The 18,234-nt window shown below is 53.4% G+C and overlaps 3 protein-coding genes across 17 annotated transcripts in view; 1 reads left to right on the top strand and 2 right to left on the bottom strand.

Annotated features, from left to right (window-relative positions):
• The window catches only part of PITPNM2 (phosphatidylinositol transfer protein membrane associated 2), a 133,403-nt gene extending 128,941 nt beyond the window's left edge, over positions 1-4,462 (top strand). For 12 of the 13 annotated variants that reach the window (XM_062632095.1, XM_062632086.1, XM_062632098.1 and 9 more), the window contains one exon: positions 91-4,462. In XM_062632095.1, the coding sequence (XP_062488079.1) occupies positions 91-429 (339 nt within the window). In that variant the 3' untranslated portion in view covers positions 430-4,462. The remainder of the gene's footprint in view (positions 1-90) is intronic. The other variant, XR_009967317.1, reaches the window with a different exon arrangement.
• Positions 4,463-4,526: 64 nt separating this feature from the next.
• ARL6IP4 (ADP ribosylation factor like GTPase 6 interacting protein 4) lies at positions 4,527-10,379 on the bottom strand. Of its 3 annotated transcripts, XR_009967318.1 has the most exons (7): positions 10,141-10,372; positions 8,199-8,401; positions 7,526-7,864; positions 6,947-7,064; positions 5,675-5,744; positions 5,304-5,489; positions 4,527-4,749 (listed from the first exon to the last, which is right to left on the bottom strand). XR_009967318.1 is itself a non-coding variant. In XM_062632106.1 (6 exons), the coding sequence occupies exons 2-6, from the start codon at positions 8,386-8,388 to the stop codon at positions 5,433-5,435; spliced, it is 765 nt and encodes a 254-aa protein (XP_062488090.1). In that variant the 5' UTR covers positions 8,389-8,401; positions 10,141-10,379; the 3' UTR covers positions 4,527-5,432. The 3 variants fall into 3 exon arrangements, 2 of the variants coding, with proteins under 2 accessions (XP_062488090.1, XP_062488089.1); XM_062632106.1 differs by having other exon boundaries at positions 4,527-5,489; positions 6,947-7,055; positions 10,141-10,379; XM_062632105.1 differs by having other exon boundaries at positions 4,527-5,489.
• Positions 10,380-11,198: 819 nt separating this feature from the next.
• Positions 11,199-18,014, bottom strand: OGFOD2 (2-oxoglutarate and iron dependent oxygenase domain containing 2). Its single transcript, XM_062632085.1, has 7 exons — positions 17,768-18,014; positions 17,636-17,692; positions 15,856-15,966; positions 14,785-14,884; positions 13,279-13,403; positions 12,551-12,808; positions 11,199-11,863 (listed from the first exon to the last, which is right to left on the bottom strand). The coding sequence occupies exons 1-7, from the start codon at positions 17,888-17,890 to the stop codon at positions 11,588-11,590; spliced, it is 1,050 nt and encodes a 349-aa protein (XP_062488069.1). The 5' UTR covers positions 17,891-18,014; the 3' UTR covers positions 11,199-11,587.
• Between the last annotated feature and the right edge of the window lie 220 nt (positions 18,015-18,234).

Here is an 18,234-nt window from a genome sequence, read left to right as displayed (position 1 = left end):
TCCATGCCTGGAGGACCCGCCACGGCAAAGGTGTTTTGTTGTCACTGGAGATGTGCCTAACGCCTGCCCTCATCCCTCTTATCCCCGCAGTTCATCACAGAGGGGTACACGGCCCACTTGGCTCAGCTGGAGTACAACCACCGCGCGCGCCCTGCCAAGAACACCACGCGCATGGCGCTGCGGAAGGGCAGCTTCGGGCTGCCCAGCCAGGCCGAGTTCCTGCGCAAGAGGAACCACCTCCTGCGGACCATCTCCTCCCAGCCTTCGGCCACCAGCGCCGGCCACCGGCCCGAGCGCACCCAGAGCCAGTCCGACGGCGACAGGGAGAGGGACAGGGAACGCAGCCAAAGAAGCATGAGCATCGCCACGGGGTGCTGGGGCCGGAGCGCAGCATCCCGCCTGGAGTCTGGCCTCCTGGGGCAGAAGTAGCCAGGCCGGAGCCAGCGACTGTCGGCTGCAGCCACCGGAGGAGAAAACAAAGGGAAAAGAGGGATGAGGCCGGTGTTATGGGCTGGAAGGGTAAATATGGTGCTACTCTAATAACATCATGGTATTCTGGGAAGAGATGGGATGGTTCCCGTGCAGAACGTGCAGGCCTTACAGCGGGAGCGTCAGGTTTGTGCAGCATGAGCCCAAGGAACAGCTGGAAATTGGGGGGGGGAAGTCTCCAGGTCAAGATCGCACTCTCTCCTGCCTCCTTCTCTTATCCAGGTTCAGTGACTGTAAATACGTGCCTCCTCACCTTGTTAGCCATCGCTCCGATATGCGTGACCGAGTGCTGTCCTCAGAGCCACAGGAACAGGGGATGAGGCTGGGGAACTTCTTGGTTGTCCCAGGAGTCAGACTGCTCTGCTGGTACCAGCACGGGGTGGGCTTGGGGTTCGGTAACGCTGTTTCCTGGCACAGCCGTCCCCAGGCAAGGGATTTATCATGGGCTGTGCCAGGCAGAGCAACCGAGAGCTTTACCTGTGCAAAGAGCTTCAAGTGCAGCCACTTTCTCAAGGAGAATGTGCAGTGGCAAAGCATAAAATGTGTGGATGCTGTTGGTAGGGGCAGAACGTCGGCAGATTCACACCCGAAAAAGTGGGGTCGTTACTGCTAGTACTGTTATTTTTTAAAGAGACCTTTTAGAAGCCGATGGAATTCAATGCATTGACCTATTAAAAGAGGAATCCAAGCTATCTTGTTTGAGCTGTTACAAACCTCAGACACTTACTTTGCTGTTAGTCTCCAGATATTCTCGCTATATATCCTTTCTGACACTAACCACCATGTACTGGGAAGCAGCTGAAGGCACTCAGCAGCTACACTGCGTTGCAGTTCTGCTCAGCCAAATGCAGGGTCTGACTCTCTCAACACCCACCTCTGAGACGATTTCTTCTTCCCAGGTTCTCTCCGAGTCCAGTAGCAGCTTTCATGGGAAACCAGATCTGCTTCTTTTACCTGTAGTTACTGAACTGTAAAACCTCATTGTTTTTTGCACTGATGATTTTTAGAATGGAAACCTGTTACCATCTCATGTAGCTACACCCAACTGTTTGTAGTGCATGACAATGAACTATTGCTAAGCCAGGGTGTGTGTGTATATATTATATACATAATGTGCATATACATATGCACACACACACACATATATATATGTATATATTTATAAAGGATAAAACCAATCTGTGCAGAAGTTTTCCCAGCAGTAAGGAGACTGTAAGGAAGCGTGCCAACATCAGGCAACCTTAAGAAAAGGCCATATCTTATAATTCCCTGGTGTGTTTCTCAGTGGACGTGCCTGAGCTGATGGTTTGTGTGCTGCTGGAGCGAGCCAGGGCTGGGTGCATGACAGAGGGGAGCCGTGGGTGTGCAGGGCGAGCAGCACAGAACAGCAGCAGTGGAGGAGAACAGTGCCTACAGCGAGGGCTCACCAGAAGCCCTTTAGTCCTGTCCCTCCTGGTCAGCCTGGCCCCAGGGATGGGTCCAGTTCCCTCCTCGCACACACCTCTCGGGGCAGAGGGGCACTCACCCCGTGGTGCCCATTTCCAGGCTCCAGTTGGCCTCTTCCCATGGAGATTTTATAGTCCTACCGAGCTCCCCGCCTGCGTGTAACCAACCCCGCTTTCCCCTCCACCCTTCCCTGTCTTTATATCACTTTCTACTTCTGAGGATCTTATTTGTAACAGAGAATTTTGTAGACTGGCTGCTTCATTTTATTACCTGTTTCGATCCGAAGTGCAGGACGGCCGCACTGAGATACACAGCACTGTGAACGCTGCTCTGCTCACTGGCTCTGCGCCACGGTAGGCAAATCTTACCCCATCAGACACCCGAGGCAGATCTCGTGTTCGTGGCGCTGCGGGGTTGAAGCGGAGGCGGAGGGGGGACAGTGCTGAGCTGCTGCTGGAGCACTGGAACCCGCTGCCCACCCGCTGCCCGCTGCAGCTCCCACGTCCTGCAGCCTTGACTGCAAACTGTTTAAGCACTTCTCTTTGATAATGATTCAAGTGCAGAATGTACCTGATGACTTTTGTTACCGAAAACTGACTTCCCTTCCTGCCGACTCGGTTCAGCTCTCTCCGAATGTACATCCAGAGCTTGACTGGGTTGAAAACCAACCTGAGTTGTCCCAGCTTTTTGCTAGCCGTTTTATCCAACAGATGCCATCTGAGTAGGAAGCCAAGCCACAAATCCATCCTGTGAAGTCACCAAACCACATCACACAATAATCCCTGCAAATTTGGATATGGCCTTTGCAAAATTCAACTGCCCTCCAAGCCCACAACCGAGGCATGGTCTGTACATTACAAGATGTTCACATTTTCTGATGTGTAGATAGTGTAAAACAGAGGCGAATGTAAATGTTCAACATAAAAAGTGGATATATAAAATTGAAAGTTATTTATTTATGTAGAGGAAAAAAAACACAAATGTCTGGAGGGACTGGAACCTTCAGGGTTTATTAATATTTAAAAATGTAGCTTTTTTGTTTCAGGCATTATGTACAAAGCAATTATTTTATGGACCAAGTTTAATGTAACGTCAATGAATGCAGAAGTGCAATATTATACTCACCTCTCCATCACTCCATGTTTTAAATGGCTACTAACCAGTTAGACTGACAATCATAGCACCTCCGTCCTCATCCTTTGTTGAGCTTCTTGAAACTTGCCCGGGTCCTTTCCCTGGCCCCCCATCTGTTGCCATTGTATGGATCCAACACGGAGAAGCAATTGTAGAGCAGGACCTTTATTGCTGCAATAATACCAGAGGAGGTGGGTGTAGTTACCAGGAAACACACCAGTAAGTTTTCCTCCACCGATTCAGTCCATCACAGTCTCTACATCAATCTATCCTCAGCCGCCCCCATCTGGCACTCATCTATCTGAAGCAAAGATCAACATGCTACTCACTCAAAGAACAATAGCAATAGTTTAACTCTGTGTTTATAACCTGTTTGTTCCGAGCTGTTTTGGAGAGCAATGCATGTGACCCGATGCCTTTCCACCTGTATGGAAGAGGATCCATCTGGATGCAGTGAGGGAGAAGATGACTGTATATTCCATAAAGGGGCACTGTCAGGTTTAAAGACCTAATCTTCCCTTTTGTTACAAGCCACTTGTTTGCAATGAAAAGAACCCGAAGTTTCTTGTACTCCTTCCTCCCTTCACCGTTGTCTGCGCAGCCCTGGGTGCGACCGGCGACGGTCGCGCTGCTCCTGCTGCAGCCCACGTCGTGTTCTCCCACACGAGCACAAGGCAGCCCGCGCTGCACAGGCTGCCTCAGCCTTCCCTTGTTCTCCATTGTTTCCATGGGAATCAAACTTTGCTGCGCAGCTCAGAGGTTTTATAACGAAAAGCAGCTTTTTGTATTACTGCGCTCTCGGGCCACACTTTCTACCTGACGCTGTCCCTTTAAAGTCCTTTAAGAGTAAAAGGAGCCCGTGCGTTCCCTCCGAGGCAGGCTGCTGGGCTCCCACATCCCTCCGTCACGATGAGGCACAATCCTGATACCAAAAACGTTTACAGTGTCCGATACGCGAGCCGAGAGCCAAAGGGTGACGACCGCCGTGCTTGCTGCAGCAGCCCCTTCTTCAGGTATCGCCACTGTTTGCTGCATTTCCTATTAGTTCTAGAAGCCTTACGGTCCCCTTCCCTGTCCTCCTCAGCACCCTCTCTGCCTGTTGATACCCCCTCGACCGTCAATTTTATATTCCAAGGATGTTAGTTCTATTTTTCTTTATAAAAACTTGCTTTAGGGGTAACAGAGGCGAGCGGGGAACGCCGGAGGCCGTGCCCGAGGGCGCTGGGTACGCCCCTGGGTGTACAGCACCGTGCCCATGACTCGCTTGTGTGTGACAAACCCTTCTGTACAACTTCCTTCTCCTCCTTGCTGTTCGTGCATCGTTCCAATGCCTGGGTGTGCTTTGTGTACAGTAGCATTGTGAGTTACACAGATTAAAGAAATGGGAAGGCTCTCCTCTGTCTGCCTTTTTAATGGGGGGGGAAGGCTCTAGAAACAGACAAGTCGCAAAACCCAAGTGAGCAGGCGCCAGTTTAATGGGGTTACAGCCATGAACAGAACATGGAAACCGTGCGGATCAGTCCTGCAGGACCCATTTGTCCTTTAATCCTTTTGTCCTTTCTGGGTGTTTTACAATGGGTAGGTTTTTGGAGTTCACAGTGGGGGAAAGGCTGGCTGTTTGCTTCACAGTGCTCATGGGCCTAAAGAAGCCCAAAGCCCCAGTGCTGCCCAGGCCTTGTGCTGTGGGGAAGGGACACAAGTGGCATGCAGGGACAGCAAGGCAAAACCACCCCCCTGCAAAGCACCCCAGATGAAGCTGCAAAGGCTGAGTAAAGCCTCAGGGACACAGCAAAGGGTGGCACTTGAAGGTGCGTGAGCAGAGCCATGCAGCAGCACGGCTGCTCCTCTCTAAGCAGGATTGGCTGAGTGCCTGCAAGCCTGCAGCACCAGGTAAGCACAGGCCATGCGGATGCAGCAAGGGAGGAGCCATGAGCAGCCCTTGAAGGTAAAAAGCAGCAGCTAGCTGCAGATTTTGTGGCCCTGGAGCACACCTTGTACTGGCCACAGCATTGGCTCCCACCTGCTAAAGCCCAGAGCCGAGGGGCAGCAGCTCCTTGAGGTGCTCAGCACCAGTGAGCCCATCCCCTGGCTGCTGCAGAGCTCCAGCCTCAAAAGGGCAAGCAGAGCTCAAGGGCGTCACAGCCACGCTGGCCTCAGTCAGGAAAGGGAGGGGAGAAGCTGTGTACTGGGAAATGCACCATTAAAGTCGCTCTCCTTCCCAGTCAGTAACTTACAGAGCAGCTGGAAATGCCCCTGGGGAAGCATCTTGATGTGGTGCTGTCTGTGTGGTCCAGAGGCAGAGGCTCACACTGGGGCCGGCTCCAGCACAGGACGGGCTCCCAGCACTGCTGGTGCTTGTGTGCTCACTGCAGCATCCCCGTCCTCGCCTGGAAGCTCAGCCCGTCCCCTCGGGTGGCTTGCTGCAAAGGGGGAGACACGGGTGCTCACCGCATCGCCTGCCCCAGGAGGAAGGACCAAGAGCACCCACCCGCTGCCAGGGCTCAAGTTTGTCCTGGCAGAGCCAGGGAGGAAAAGCACCACCTCCGGGTGCAGCAGCCCCCCGGCTGCACCGACCCTCTGCTCATTGGCAGCACGTTCCCATTACCTTGTTAATCTCCTTGTGTCTCTCCTTGCTGACGATTTCTTCCAGTACTTCTCCATCTCCCTTAATAAGCCTGGAAGACAAGCACAGGCCACGGACCGTGAGGACCACCGCCAGCCACGCTGTTTCCCAGATGGTGCTGATCCCCCCGCAGGCAGTGTTTTGCCACCAGCTCCTCCATAGAGGTACATGCCCAGGACCCAGTGCTGAGCTGCTGCACCTCCAGGTAAGGCCAGCGATGACCCCATCCCTGAAGTTCTATTATGTGACTTCTGTTGCTTAAACAGCATGTCAGGCTCTTCCATGGCTCTTGAGGGACTGATGTCACCACACTGCAGCAAGGACAGATGTGGTCCCACAGAAATCAGCCTCCCCCTGCACAGGGCACCCATCCCTGCCCCAGGCTTCACTGGCACCAGCAGCAACCCCAACCCCTACAAAACCTCTTCTTTTCTCACACAGGTTCAGGTCTGGTCCTGGCTGCTCCAGGGACGTGCTGAGCCATTCAGAAAGAGGAGCCAGGCTGAGCCTGAAAGGCAGCCAGGCCAGACCAGAGAGCATCTCGCTGAGCAAATCCCAAGCAGCTCACACCTCCAGCCATGAGCAGAAACTTAATTGTCTTCATTACACGCCTTGCAGGGAACTGACCTTTGTTCCACACCTCCCTGAGCCCCGCAGGCTGCCTTCTATTTAAAGACTGGACTTGTCATTCCCAATTCTCCTCAGCGTGCTTGCTGGGAAGATGCAGTTTATTAAAAACTGGGTCATTTCTATTTGGCAGCCAAATGCACTTGGGTTCAGTGTTGTCTGCAACCCCAAGGGGCACACACACCCTCCTCACCTGCACCTCAGTCCTAACTGGGGCCAAGTGCAGGAGGCAGTGGGGTGAGGAGGTGTAAGTCACCCCCTGCTTCCTGTTCTGCCCCCGTTGCACAGTCCCATTTAACAGGGACAAGCTGAACTTGTCACAGCACAAGGAACAAACCTCCTGCCTCCAGGAGCAGGGTGCTCTGTGCCGCCATCCCACAGCTCCTGGCTGGGACACAGCCTGGTGCTCCTCGCATGGAGCCGCAGTGCAATTTGGTGTCAAACACATCACTTTTGGGGAGGTTACAGCAGGTCTGACTGGAGGGGGTCTGTGAGGGATCAGCCTTTGCTGCTCAAAGGGACCTGGGTCCATGCATGGTACTGCAGTGCCATGGATGGGCATCCTCCAGGACTCAACCCACATGACATGGATGTGTATGGAGAACCCGTCTTCCCCAGGGATCATACCTGGTTCTCCCTGTTTCAGGATCCACCACTCTCCTTATGACGCTCTGCCTCGCATCCCATTCTTCCTTTGTCATTGGCTTCATAGCCTGGATTCGGGACTTTTGTTCATCTGTCAAAACTGGAATACATCAGTTAGAGCCATGACAGGGGCCAGCTCCTGCTGAGGGGCACAGCACCACGCCTGAACAGTCACACGTGCACCAGTTTCCTGGTGGTCCTCAGGGTTCAGTGATGAACCATGCACAGGAAGGGCCACTTCACATCCCAAAGCCAGTCCCAAAGCCAGTGTGTTAGTGCTGACTGTGTCCTTCCATTCGGCACCTTTGTCTCCCGCTCACATCTATAAGTCACATCTAAACACAAAGCAGTCTCTGAATGTGGCCCCTTATGTTTGCTTGAGGTGGCCTGAAGGTGGCCACGGTTCATAGGAGGGAGGAGAGCCTGGGGCTCCTCCCTGTGCACAGCCCTGCTTTCCTCAGACACCCCACACGCATCCCAGGAAGAGCATTTTGTGAGCATCCTTCCCCAGCAGGATGCCTGGGTGCATTGGCTTCAGCAGGAGGGAAACACCATCATTACCTGGTCCAGCATCCACCAGAGACTCCTTCTGCCACTGCTCCAGCGAGGGGCCGGGCACCACTTCTCCCTTGGCTTTCTCCTCCTTAGCCTTTTCCTTTGACTTCTTTTTTGACTTCTTCTTTATTCTCTTCTTCTTCTTCCTCCTCTTGTCCTTGTCTTTGGCTCGCTTTTTTTTGCTATGTCGACTCTTCTTTGTTTTGGAGTCACTGTCACTGGAGTCACCAGAAGAGGAGCTGGAGGAAGAGGAAGACGAGGAGGAGCTGGTGGATGAAGATGCTGGCTCAGAAGAAGAGGTACTTGCCTTCCTCTTCTTTTTGTCCTTTCCTTCCTTCTTCTTTTCTGCAGTATGTAAGAAGAGGTTGAGTGCCCTGGCCCTGCAGCAGCAGGGATGCTGCTTATCCCCTGTCCCAGCCTGGTTCCTGTCATGCCTGAACAGCAAAGGCCCCAGCCAAGACCCTGATCACATCACAGCGTGTGGAGCCACACCACCAGAGCAGCACAGGAGGGGCTGCAGGGCTCTGCACTTGTCAGAACCAGACTAAAACGGGCACAGATTGCACAGCAAGGGGGCAGACACCAATGTGGCTAAAACCAAAACCCTCTTTTCCCACCTAGGCCCTTGCTGCACCCAGAAAATGGGGTGAAAGCAGGGGGTCACGGGCCTCTCCCCCACCTTCCTTAGCTGCTGCTGAGCTCGACTTGTGCCTGTGACACCCAGACGTCCGCTTCCTCGGAGGGGAGCTGCTGCCCTGCTGCGAGTCCTTGCTGCTCTTCCTCCTTTTCTTCTCCTTCCTCTCCTGTCTGCTCCGTGAATTGCTTTTGCTCCTGCTCCGTGACCGCTTCCGAGACTGGCTGTGAGCCATGGCGCACCAGCCCCTGGGGAACAGAGTGATTCAGTGCCACGGGGAGACCACCCTCGCCCAGCAGCAACACACCGACAGCCCCATACACCTTATAACCCAACCCTGAACCAACCAGCCCTCAAGCCCTGCTCCTGCTCCGCTCCCTCTCTGCTCTTGCTGGGCAGCGATAGCTCGGGGTTACCCATCACACAGCTGTGGCCAAACTGAGTTTCACCAACCCACAAAGCAGAGCCCTCAAAGGAGAGCTGGGGCTGCACAGGGACAGCACTGACACCCCCAGGCAGCCCTCGCCTGCCTTGGGACAACCATCCCCATGCAGGTTTCCCACTGGGAAAAGCCCCCACCAGGTTTTCCACGTTCTTCTCGTGTTTGTCCCTAGATGGGTTGAATAAGAAGGAATCGGGCTGAGTCCCACCCAGGGAGCTAAGCCCACTGTTTGCAGTGCTGTGCCCTATGGATGACCCCCAGCAGCCACTGGCTGCCCCATGGGGCTGGGAGCTGTGGGGAGGACTCAGCACCCACAGACAGGCAGCTCAAGGTGTGACGGATGCTGCGGTGCCAGGCAGGAGAGCAAAGCATCCTCCCCACACCGAACACTGACTCAATCCCCCATTATTTAAGGCACAAGGCAAGGGCAGGGATGAATTTTTAACAGCCCAATCTGCTTTTGGAAAGCACATTACACATGGAGCTGCGACCCCCATCCATCAGCCCCCCGGGTGCCAGCAGCCACAGGCCAGAGATGCTGTGATGGATGCTACCAGGCTTAATTAATTGCATGTTTACCACCTCGGCATTCCCAAGGAGCAATATGCTCCCAGGTGACTCACACCTTTGACTGATTTCTAAGTGGAAACCTCAACCACAAAGCAGAAGCCCAAAACAACCAAGGATAAGCAAGGAAGTGTCTGAGGATGAGCTGTTCACCGACACGCAGCCAGGAGCCATCCCTCGCACCAGGACCTCACAGGTGGGATCGTGTTTGGGTGTTGGGTCTGCTGCATCCATGGCCATGGCGACAGGACCCGCTTTGATATGATGGATGTGGAGCTGGGTGCAGATGGAGCATCCCGGGGTGATGCCGTGGCAAGGGGATGGGCCCCAAATCCATCAGAGCAGCAACACGGGCTGGTCATGGCCTGAAACTGGGGTCCTGCCTCTGCCCTTCCACCAGGTTCATGGCCATAGCGAGCTGCTCCTCCTGCCCCCAAAGCTTCACCCGGGCCCGGCCCTTGGCTGGGAGCTGGGAGCCTGGCTGCTGCAATGGGAGAAGCAGCCCCTTCCCTCTGGCTCCAGAACAAGGAGCCTGCTGTGTGCTGGCCTTTTAAGAGCTCAGCACCAGGTGTTCTGGCCCTTTAAGAGCTCAGCCCCAGCTGTGCTGACACTTTAAGAGCTCAGCAAGAGGTGTTCTGGCCCTTTAAGAGCTCAGCCCCAGGTGTGCTGACCCTTTAAGAGCTCAGCCCCAGGTGTGCTGGCCCTTTAAGAGCTCAGCAAGAGGTGTTCTGGCCCTTTAAGAGCTCAGCCCCAGGTGTGCTGACCCTTTAAGAACCCGGCTCAAGGCGCGACCCCTTTAAGAGTGCAGCTCTTTAACAGCCCCCCCCATCAGGAGCCACCACAGCGAGCGGGCCGCTCTCCCGCTCATTCCCCCCCCCCCGTTCCCGGTGCCCCCGGCCCCGTTGGACGCTCCGGCCCCGCTGTAGGTAAGAGGAAGGCGATCGGTAGGGGGGAGGGAAGGAGGGAGCGCGGACTCACCACGGCCTGGCCGGGCCGGGCCCCGCCGGCACCGAGCGGAGCACCCGCCGCCGGCTCCGCGCTGCCTCCCCACACACACACTTCCGGTCGCCGTGAGCGGGTCCGACCGGAAGCCGGGCCGCGCTCTTTGGTTCCGGGACCCGCCGGGCCCGGGCTGGTCTCAGCTTTCAGCTTCGTTTTTGGGCCAAATTCGGGCGGGTTGGGAACCGATGCCGTTTTCTGCTGAGGGAAACAAAGACTTCATGTCTGGGTGTCTTGAGCCCAGCCCTTTGGGTCCATGCACGAACACAGCTGGCTCCCTTCCCCAGATGCAAATGGAATGGGGTTTGCTAATGAAAAGCTCATCAGTGCTCTGCGCTAATGGCATCCCCTAAAAAACACAGCGGGAAGGTTCAAATAGGCACCTTTTGGCCCAGGCGCTGTAATTATTGCAGGTGAATAAATGAAAAAGCTCCTTCTACGTGCAGCAGGGTGTGTGTACAGCAAATGTATTCCATTAATGTCCCATAGAGCCAAACGCAGCCTCTAAAGCAAAAGATATCTTTAATATCCTTTAATTTGGTCTGTAGAGGCTGTGATTTCAACAGTAAGACAAGGAAAGCACTTGACCCTCCTAATATAGAGCTGTTAGAGAGGCTTGATCCCAAAAAGAAGCCTCGGGCTGCACCCAGGTTGAGTTATTTTACACCTCCACTTGCTCACGTAACTGAAGCAAGAGATTCAAATGTATGCTCCTGCCTTCCTCCAGCAAGCGCTGCTGTGTCACAGGTGGCTCCCCAAGCTGTCTCCAAAGCCCGTTTGTTCTTCCTTCGTAAGGTTCACCCTACCTTTGAAAGGGCAGTTTCAGTCCAAAAGAGCTTGTGGAGGCCCTGGCATCCTCTTGGTCACCCTGCGGGATGAGCGCTCCCTGCATTGCTCCTGAGGGATTGATTTGTCTGGCTCAGGTAAACCCCTGGTGAGGATGATTCCACGCTGTTCCCAGCAGCCCACTGTGCACTGCCTGTATCTCACTTCTGAGCAGTTCCTTTGCTGTCACTTAGCAACTAAAAGCTCTTCCCTGGATGCTAAGGACAGGGCTTTATTGCGCTGCTCTTTCCCACTTACAGCGGGACCCGCGATGCTGCTGTTGGCACTGAGGTCTTCACAGAGGCCAAACACCTTTGGGTGCTCTCCTTGTACACCTGACAATACTTACAGAGCCTCTGCAGTGAATCCGTGTCAAGTCTTTGGGTCTCTCAAGCAGTCCTTCAGCCTGAGCGTGAGCCAAGCACCAGCTCTTCCAGCTCTCCAAGCAGGTGAGGCTTCCCTAACCCAGCAGGACCGGGTTTGCACTGCTTCCCAAGGTGGTAAAGCGCTCCTTACATGACTTGTGCATCCATCAAAGAGTCTGAGAGGTCAGAAAGGAGCTTTAGGAAACTTGGTCTGAAGAATTCAGGCTCTATCATTGCTACCCCAAGGAACAGAGATCCACAGTTCCGGGCACATCATCTTTAAGGGTCTCTGTGAAGCCATCTCCAAACCCCTCTGCTTCCACCAGCTCAGGTTTCTTGTTGCACATGGGGCAGAGCTGGTTGCGGATGGCAGACGATCTCATCCAAACAATGAGGTTCCAGCGTTCCCCGGAGGCAATGGGAAGCGCCCCATGGATCTGCCCTCCTCGGTGTAACAGCCCCTGGGCTCCCACGTGTTCAATCTCTATGTACTTTGGCACGGGGGTAGGATCCTGGAACAGGAAATGGAGGTGGATACAGCATCATGCCAGAAAATCCCTAGCAAAACAATGATCAAACACTTGGAACTTGTACTTGTGAACCCTTCACCCTCAGCACCCAGTGAGCAACACGGAGAGGACTCGCTGCACCTCTGGAACGCAGCCACTTCAGTGGGGGCTTGGCAGCTGTTTAATACAGTTGTTTCCCCAGAGGGAATTTAAAGAGAGAGTTTCAACCAAAAACCTGTTTCACCAGTGTATGGGAGCTTTCACCCCTCTTATTGCCAGGAGTCCTCTGGAAATAGGGGCTACAGATTTAAGTCTCATCTGAAATAGATTCCTGCTTGCTCTCTCAGCACCTCCCTGCTCACTATTTCAGCTATGAAAGGATGGGCTGGTTTGTTCATAGAATCATAGAATAGTTAGCGTTGGAAAGGACCTTAAAATCCTCCAGTTCCAACCCCCCTGCCACGGGCAGGGGCACCTCCCACTAAACCATGCAATACTGGTAATGTGCTTGTAGGAGAACAAGGGCTCCTGTACAACCAACATGTTTTTAAACAGGGGGAGGGAACAGAGCAGGTCTGACTGTCAGAAATTAAGAACTGTTTTATAGCACACACTCAATGCCTTGAAACTGGGGGGATGAGGAGATAGAGGGAAATAGAACCAGGGTGCAGATAGGAATATACCCAGTACCTGGCTGAGATCCCCAAAGTACAAGTTGCCTTCCGTGAAGTCTTTGCCCAGTGAAACGTTTAAGGTGACTTCTGCATTGTCATAGTGAGAGCTCAGATCCAGATCTTCGTGCAGTGAGTACTTGACAACAAAGGCCTTGTGGCTGTCCAGGCAGGCACCCCCCAGGTCGGGATAGAGCAGCGCTGTTATGGGCCGCAGGTATTTCTCACGCAGGGGTGTGATGAAGGTTTCATCCATCCCAAGTTCATTCAGCAAAACCTGTCCCAAAGAGGGGGAAGAGCTGATCAGCTACATCTGCTGCTTCAGCAGAGCTGTCTTGTTCTCTCCTAACCCTGCTGCTTGCTCAGATAAAGAACTTCAGAGCAAAGGCTCCAGCTACAGGCAAAAGGAGGAGGATCAAGGTGGAAAGTGATGGGGAAAAGACAAGAGTAAGATCAAAAGCTGAGAGTTCTTTAAAAACAGACTCCTTGATTTAAATGGGTATTGCTTTAATACAAGGTGCTCTTTGCTCTGAGATACCAACTCCCATCCCCTTTCCCTGCACGCCCCTGTTCTTTTCTCTGTGTGACACATTCCCTCAACCCCTTCACTTCAAGGGGGCTGTGTTCAAACTGCACTGTGCTCAAATTACAGGCATTTGGAAGGGAAAGGAGCATGAAGTGAGGAGGTGAACGGAGTCTGCTTGTGAGCACTCCCCCTAAAGAAGCACAAGAGACAGTGAGTCCTACCCCATAGTTATTCATAGTGTTGGGCCTGCCTTTAGGCATATCCGACTGCTCAAAGTTCTCCAGCTCATCCACAAAGGCTTGGCAGAACTCCTCTGTGAACACTGGGAGCCGATAGATCCTCTTCTCTGCCAAGAGAAAGGAGACACAGGTTGCTGGGGAAAATAACAGGCGAGAGTGTTCTTGGCTGTCGTGCTGCCTGACAGGGAGAACGCAGGACCCATGTGCTTTGCTTTGTGCTCAGCCTGCTCAAAGGGCTGGAACTATTCCCTGGGATCAACTCTGGGATGTGCTTCTGGTTTTTCATGTTGGGCCCTCGTTTCCAGGCTTCTCCATCCAGCCAGGATGATCCAAATGCTTGCTCTGTGTGCCAAGGAAATGCTTTGAGAGAGTCTAGAGGGAGGGCAGTGAATCAGTGGCTCATCCCAGGCACCCAAATGCAGCCTCGTGGAAGGAGGAGGCTGCTCAAGGTCACTTGGGGGATGTGGGATTTCCTCACCCAGTGCCAGCCTTCTGGGAAAACCAAGCTTTCTGATCTGCCTTTCAGGTCTGTGTAAGGGGAACTCGGTATTGAGGATACAGAAGCTGAGATAAGGACAGCATGGAAAGGCTGTGTGAAATCGTGCCTTGGACAAATCCAGCAGCCCTGCACATACACAACATTTGTGTCTTTCGTTTTGCCTGGAGAAAAGGAAGCAACTTTGCAACTTTCCAACTTCCCATCCACATTTTGTCAGCTTTTCTGGCACAGAGGGAGCTTCACAGATGCCTCCAGGGAAGTTTAAAACCCAGATCCCTTTCTAAAAGCATGAAATCTAGATAGAAAGAGTTTCAGCTCAGACTAACCAACAGGGATTGTCTGAAATGGTAAAGCACCTGGGGAGGGAAAACCAAGCTCCTGGCGCTAACTGTTCCTTCAGCAGGCTCCCCTGTGAGGCTGTGGTACAAGCAGAACCCCAGCCCTGCTGCAGGCTGCAGCCTCTGACGAGACATCAGCAGACTGGGACTGGAAAAGCAGAGAACAGCATCTTACCCAGAGCAGAACCATGCACAAAGCTGCCTCTCCAGAGGTGCTCGTCAAGCACAAAACAACATCCTGTTTGTCGCGGCTGTGTATCACATCTGAGCTATTACAGACAGGACTTGAAACCAGCTGTGAGCACTGCAGCTGCAGTGTCACACAGGGGGATCATAGAATCACAGAATGGTTAGGGTTGGAAAGGACCTTAAGATCATCCAGTTCCAACCCCCCTGCCATGGGCAGGGACACCTCACACTAAACCATGGCACCCAAGGCTCTGTCCAACCTGGCCTTGAGCACCGCTAGGGATGGAGCATTCACAACTTCCCTGGGCAACCCATTCCAGTGCCTCACCACCCTCACAGTAAAGAATTTCTTCCTTATATCCAATCTAAACTTCCCATTTCAGTTTTAACCCGTTACCCCTTGTCCTATCACTACAATCCCTAATGAAGGGTCCCTTTGTGGCTTTGTGTTGTTTTCTTTACCTGAGAAGGACTCGAGGTAGCGCAGCAGGCCATGGAGATGAGCATCTGGTGACGTGCAGTATCTCACGATTTCCAGGAAGTCAGGGGACAGGAATGAATCCTGGCATCAAGGGAAGGATGAAAATACACAGAAACACAATTAGTCTGTAGAGCAGTTTACAGCCCATCAGGGAAACAGACTTCCAGGCACATAAATAGGTAGAGTCTAGGGAGCAAGGCTGATGACAGTCACACCTGGGTTACTCCTGTGGCAGGATGTTACTGGTGTTTTTCTTGATGCTTTAGGTAAGTTGCTGCTTGCTCTGGTTCCTGGGTTTGAAGTGTAACTGACCAGATGTATTCTTGGTGTGACAGAAAAGAGCCCAGCTCGCATTATGGACTCCTAATAGGTAAATGCAAAGTTGTTCCTAGTAGATTTAGCATCTTGTCATGGCCTCAGCACACCAGTGACTATGCTCTGTGTTAAGCACTCCCCCACACAGATCATGAGAGACAATGGCAGAACAGACAATGTCAGAACTTGTCACTAAAGGATCACGGGGCAGGAAATCTGCGTGAACTTGTCTGTGCATTGCTGTTGATCTGTGGTAATTACCCAGCTGGGAAGCCTTGGGTCTGGCAAACGTGAGGATATGCAAAGCAAAGACAGACTACCCTGCCTTTGTGGTGGGGTGCATATGCGCAAGCAGCCTGCTGTCCCCCCTTCAGCTGACAGTAACAGGTAACGTGTGTGTTCAGCCCATAAGGGCTCATTTCTGTGGCTGTTCATTAGACCCCCACTGACCCTGTTGGCTGCAATGATACTTTAAATTACTAATGGTATTCTAGGTACAGCTGGTATTCTGGTGCAGCTTCAATGCAGAATGACCCTTATCTGGCTATAGCCCAGGTGGAATCTTGCCTGGAGAACATGCTGTCCTGTGAAAGCTTTAAATTTAGTCTTAATATGCTAGAGTTCAGCTTTAATTCAGCCCAGCTTTAGCACTGAGTGTAGTGCTGAGGAGAAGAGGGCTGCCTGCAGCAAAAATAAATTCCTTTGGGTGCAAACCAGATTCCAAACACGCTGCCTACCTGCAGAGTGTACACTTCTGGGTGTTTTCTCTCGTAGCACTGTGAGATGATGGCTTTGCGTTTCACTGACTGATGAATTAACCCTCTTCTTCTGGTCACTTCTGCCTCAATCTACAAGTGAGCAGCAGAGGATGCTGTTAGAAAGTCAAAAGGGGGGACTAAAACAGTACCAGGAATGTACTCATTGCTTTAAATCAGTTATTTTTCTTCCAGGCACCTCTGGGAGACAGGGTTTGCCTTTGCTTTGCTGTAGTCAAGACAAGGCCAATAAACAGCTGAAAAGCCAAATGCCCCAGAGGGATTTGAGACAAGTTCTCATTACAGATGGCTTGAAAAAACCAACTGAAGTCTGTCTCTGGATGTGTCACATGGAGCTGTGAGCTTTCAGGCCTTTCAGGCATTCGGATACCTCCCAGAACGCCAGCTTAAGAGCCTGGCTGATGTTCTGACAATACAAGTGTTGTCCAAAGTAAAGGCATTTGCTGGGAGGAAGATAGGACTTGTCATGGAGGGATTACTGCGAAGTGTTGTGTGGACACGCTGATCTGTCACTGCAGAGGAAACAGCTGTAGCAGCAGCTGATTCAGACAGTTCTTCCTATTTAATAACCCTCTGTGAGATTAGTTTATAACGTTCCTTGGGGGGGAAAGAAGGAAGGAGGGTGTGCTCCCGATCCCTGGTAATGTGGTTAGAATAACACCATTTTATAAGGGAAGCAGCCATTCTCTGTCACCAGGGGGTTCATGTATTCATTCCCTTTCCCTCATTATCAGCCCCTGAAGGTCCTGTGAACAAATCAGATTTCTTCTTCCCCTTCCTACCAGCCGTAAGGTTCCTGGGCAGCAGGATTGCTCCGTTCCTTATTGGCCTTGAGGGCCTGAGGTGCTGCTGATCTCATCACAGAACAGGGAGGTCTAACAGCACCCACAGCAGTGCCTGTAAATCAGCAGCTACAAGCCCTAAGTGGGGAAGCTGGGCTGGGTTTGCTGCTGGGCAGTGAGGGCTGTGACCCTTCCATGGTCAGGGAAACCCCCATTGTTGTCTGCTTCCTCTGAGGACTGACTGACTTGCATTGATCTATATGACATTTGAGTCTACATTATGATGGTTATAGTGAGACACGAGGCCATGTATTCGTATCTGACCTGACCTGCACAGGGTCTGGGTGATCAGAAAGTGAAGTTAGAAAGCCTCCTTTATGATCCAGGAATCCAAAGTTCAGCTGTGTTATAAACTGTGCTTATTGCGCTGCACTGATTCTGTTTGCAAGCATTCTGCGCCATTCTAATGACGAATTCTTTACTGCTCATAACACCCTGTTAAGAAAATGACACTTTAATTGCAGCTATGACTTGGTGCCGTCATCATCCCGCCAAGAACCCCTAACCGCCCGTCCCCTCAGCGTCGCTGCAATTAGAGCCGGCTCCGTGGCCTCCAAAGAAACAGATTCCTCCTTAAAGAGCGCCCTGGGGGAAGAGTTCTTCCCATAACCTCCTTCCGCAGACCTCGCGTGAACCCAGCAGGGGTGATCCCATCTCACGACGCCCATTAACAGCGATTAACGAAAGACGGGGCGAGTTAAAACAAACCGGGGCCCACACTGAGAGCTGGGAGCGGCCCGGGAGGAGTTGAGCGCTGCCAGCGCAAACCCTGCCCTGACCGCAGCGGGGAATGCGCTCCCTCCGGCGCCTGCCCATCCCGCTTCCATGCGGACAAGGCTCCGGGGCCCACGGCCCGCTCCGGGGGTGAGGGGGGGGGGTTAAGGCCGCACCGAGCTCACCTCCCTCAGGGCGCCCACGAAGTCCTCCTCGCTCCGACAGCCCCGCTCCCGCAGCGCCTGCAACACACGCGGCCCGTCAGCCCGGCCTCGGCCGCCGCTCCCCCCCCAAACCCCGCACTCCCCCGCCGTTACCCTCCCGTAGTCGCGGCGGAGCTGCCGCTCGTCCCGGTACCGGACGTGCAGCCCGTAGCGCCCCACGAAGATGTTGTCGGAGAAGAAGCAGGCGCAGGTCAGGAACGGGCGGCCCGCGGACATGTTTCCCACCGGCGGATGGCGGCGGCGGCACCAAGTGCGGGTCCGGGCCTCAAACGGCTCCGCCGTGCAGCGGGAAGAGCCGCTTCCGGCCGGGCGGAGGGCGCGTCGGCAAATTCCGACCCGACAAATAAACGAAGGGAGATAAAACTTGCCCGTTTTCTCCTTTTTTTACGCCGGTTTTTGTGTCATTTCGGTGCCGCGTCACCCCCACCCCTTCCTTGGGTTGAGGGGGGACGGGGCCGCACTTCCACACCGCGTCACCCCGTCACTGCTGACCCGGCGGCAGAGCCGCCCGAACGGCGCTGACACCGCAGCGGGCGGGATCAGCGGCTGCCTCTTCCGAG

The sequence above is a fragment of the Pezoporus occidentalis genome, unplaced genomic scaffold (assembly GCF_034315485.1).
Source record: "Pezoporus occidentalis ecotype Australia unplaced genomic scaffold, CSIRO_AGI_Poc_V1 ctg381, whole genome shotgun sequence".
Taxonomy (NCBI): domain Eukaryota; kingdom Metazoa; phylum Chordata; class Aves; order Psittaciformes; family Psittacidae; genus Pezoporus; species Pezoporus occidentalis.
The sequence above is the reverse complement of the archived record's forward strand: the minus strand, read 5'-3'. Positions and strand labels throughout refer to the sequence as shown.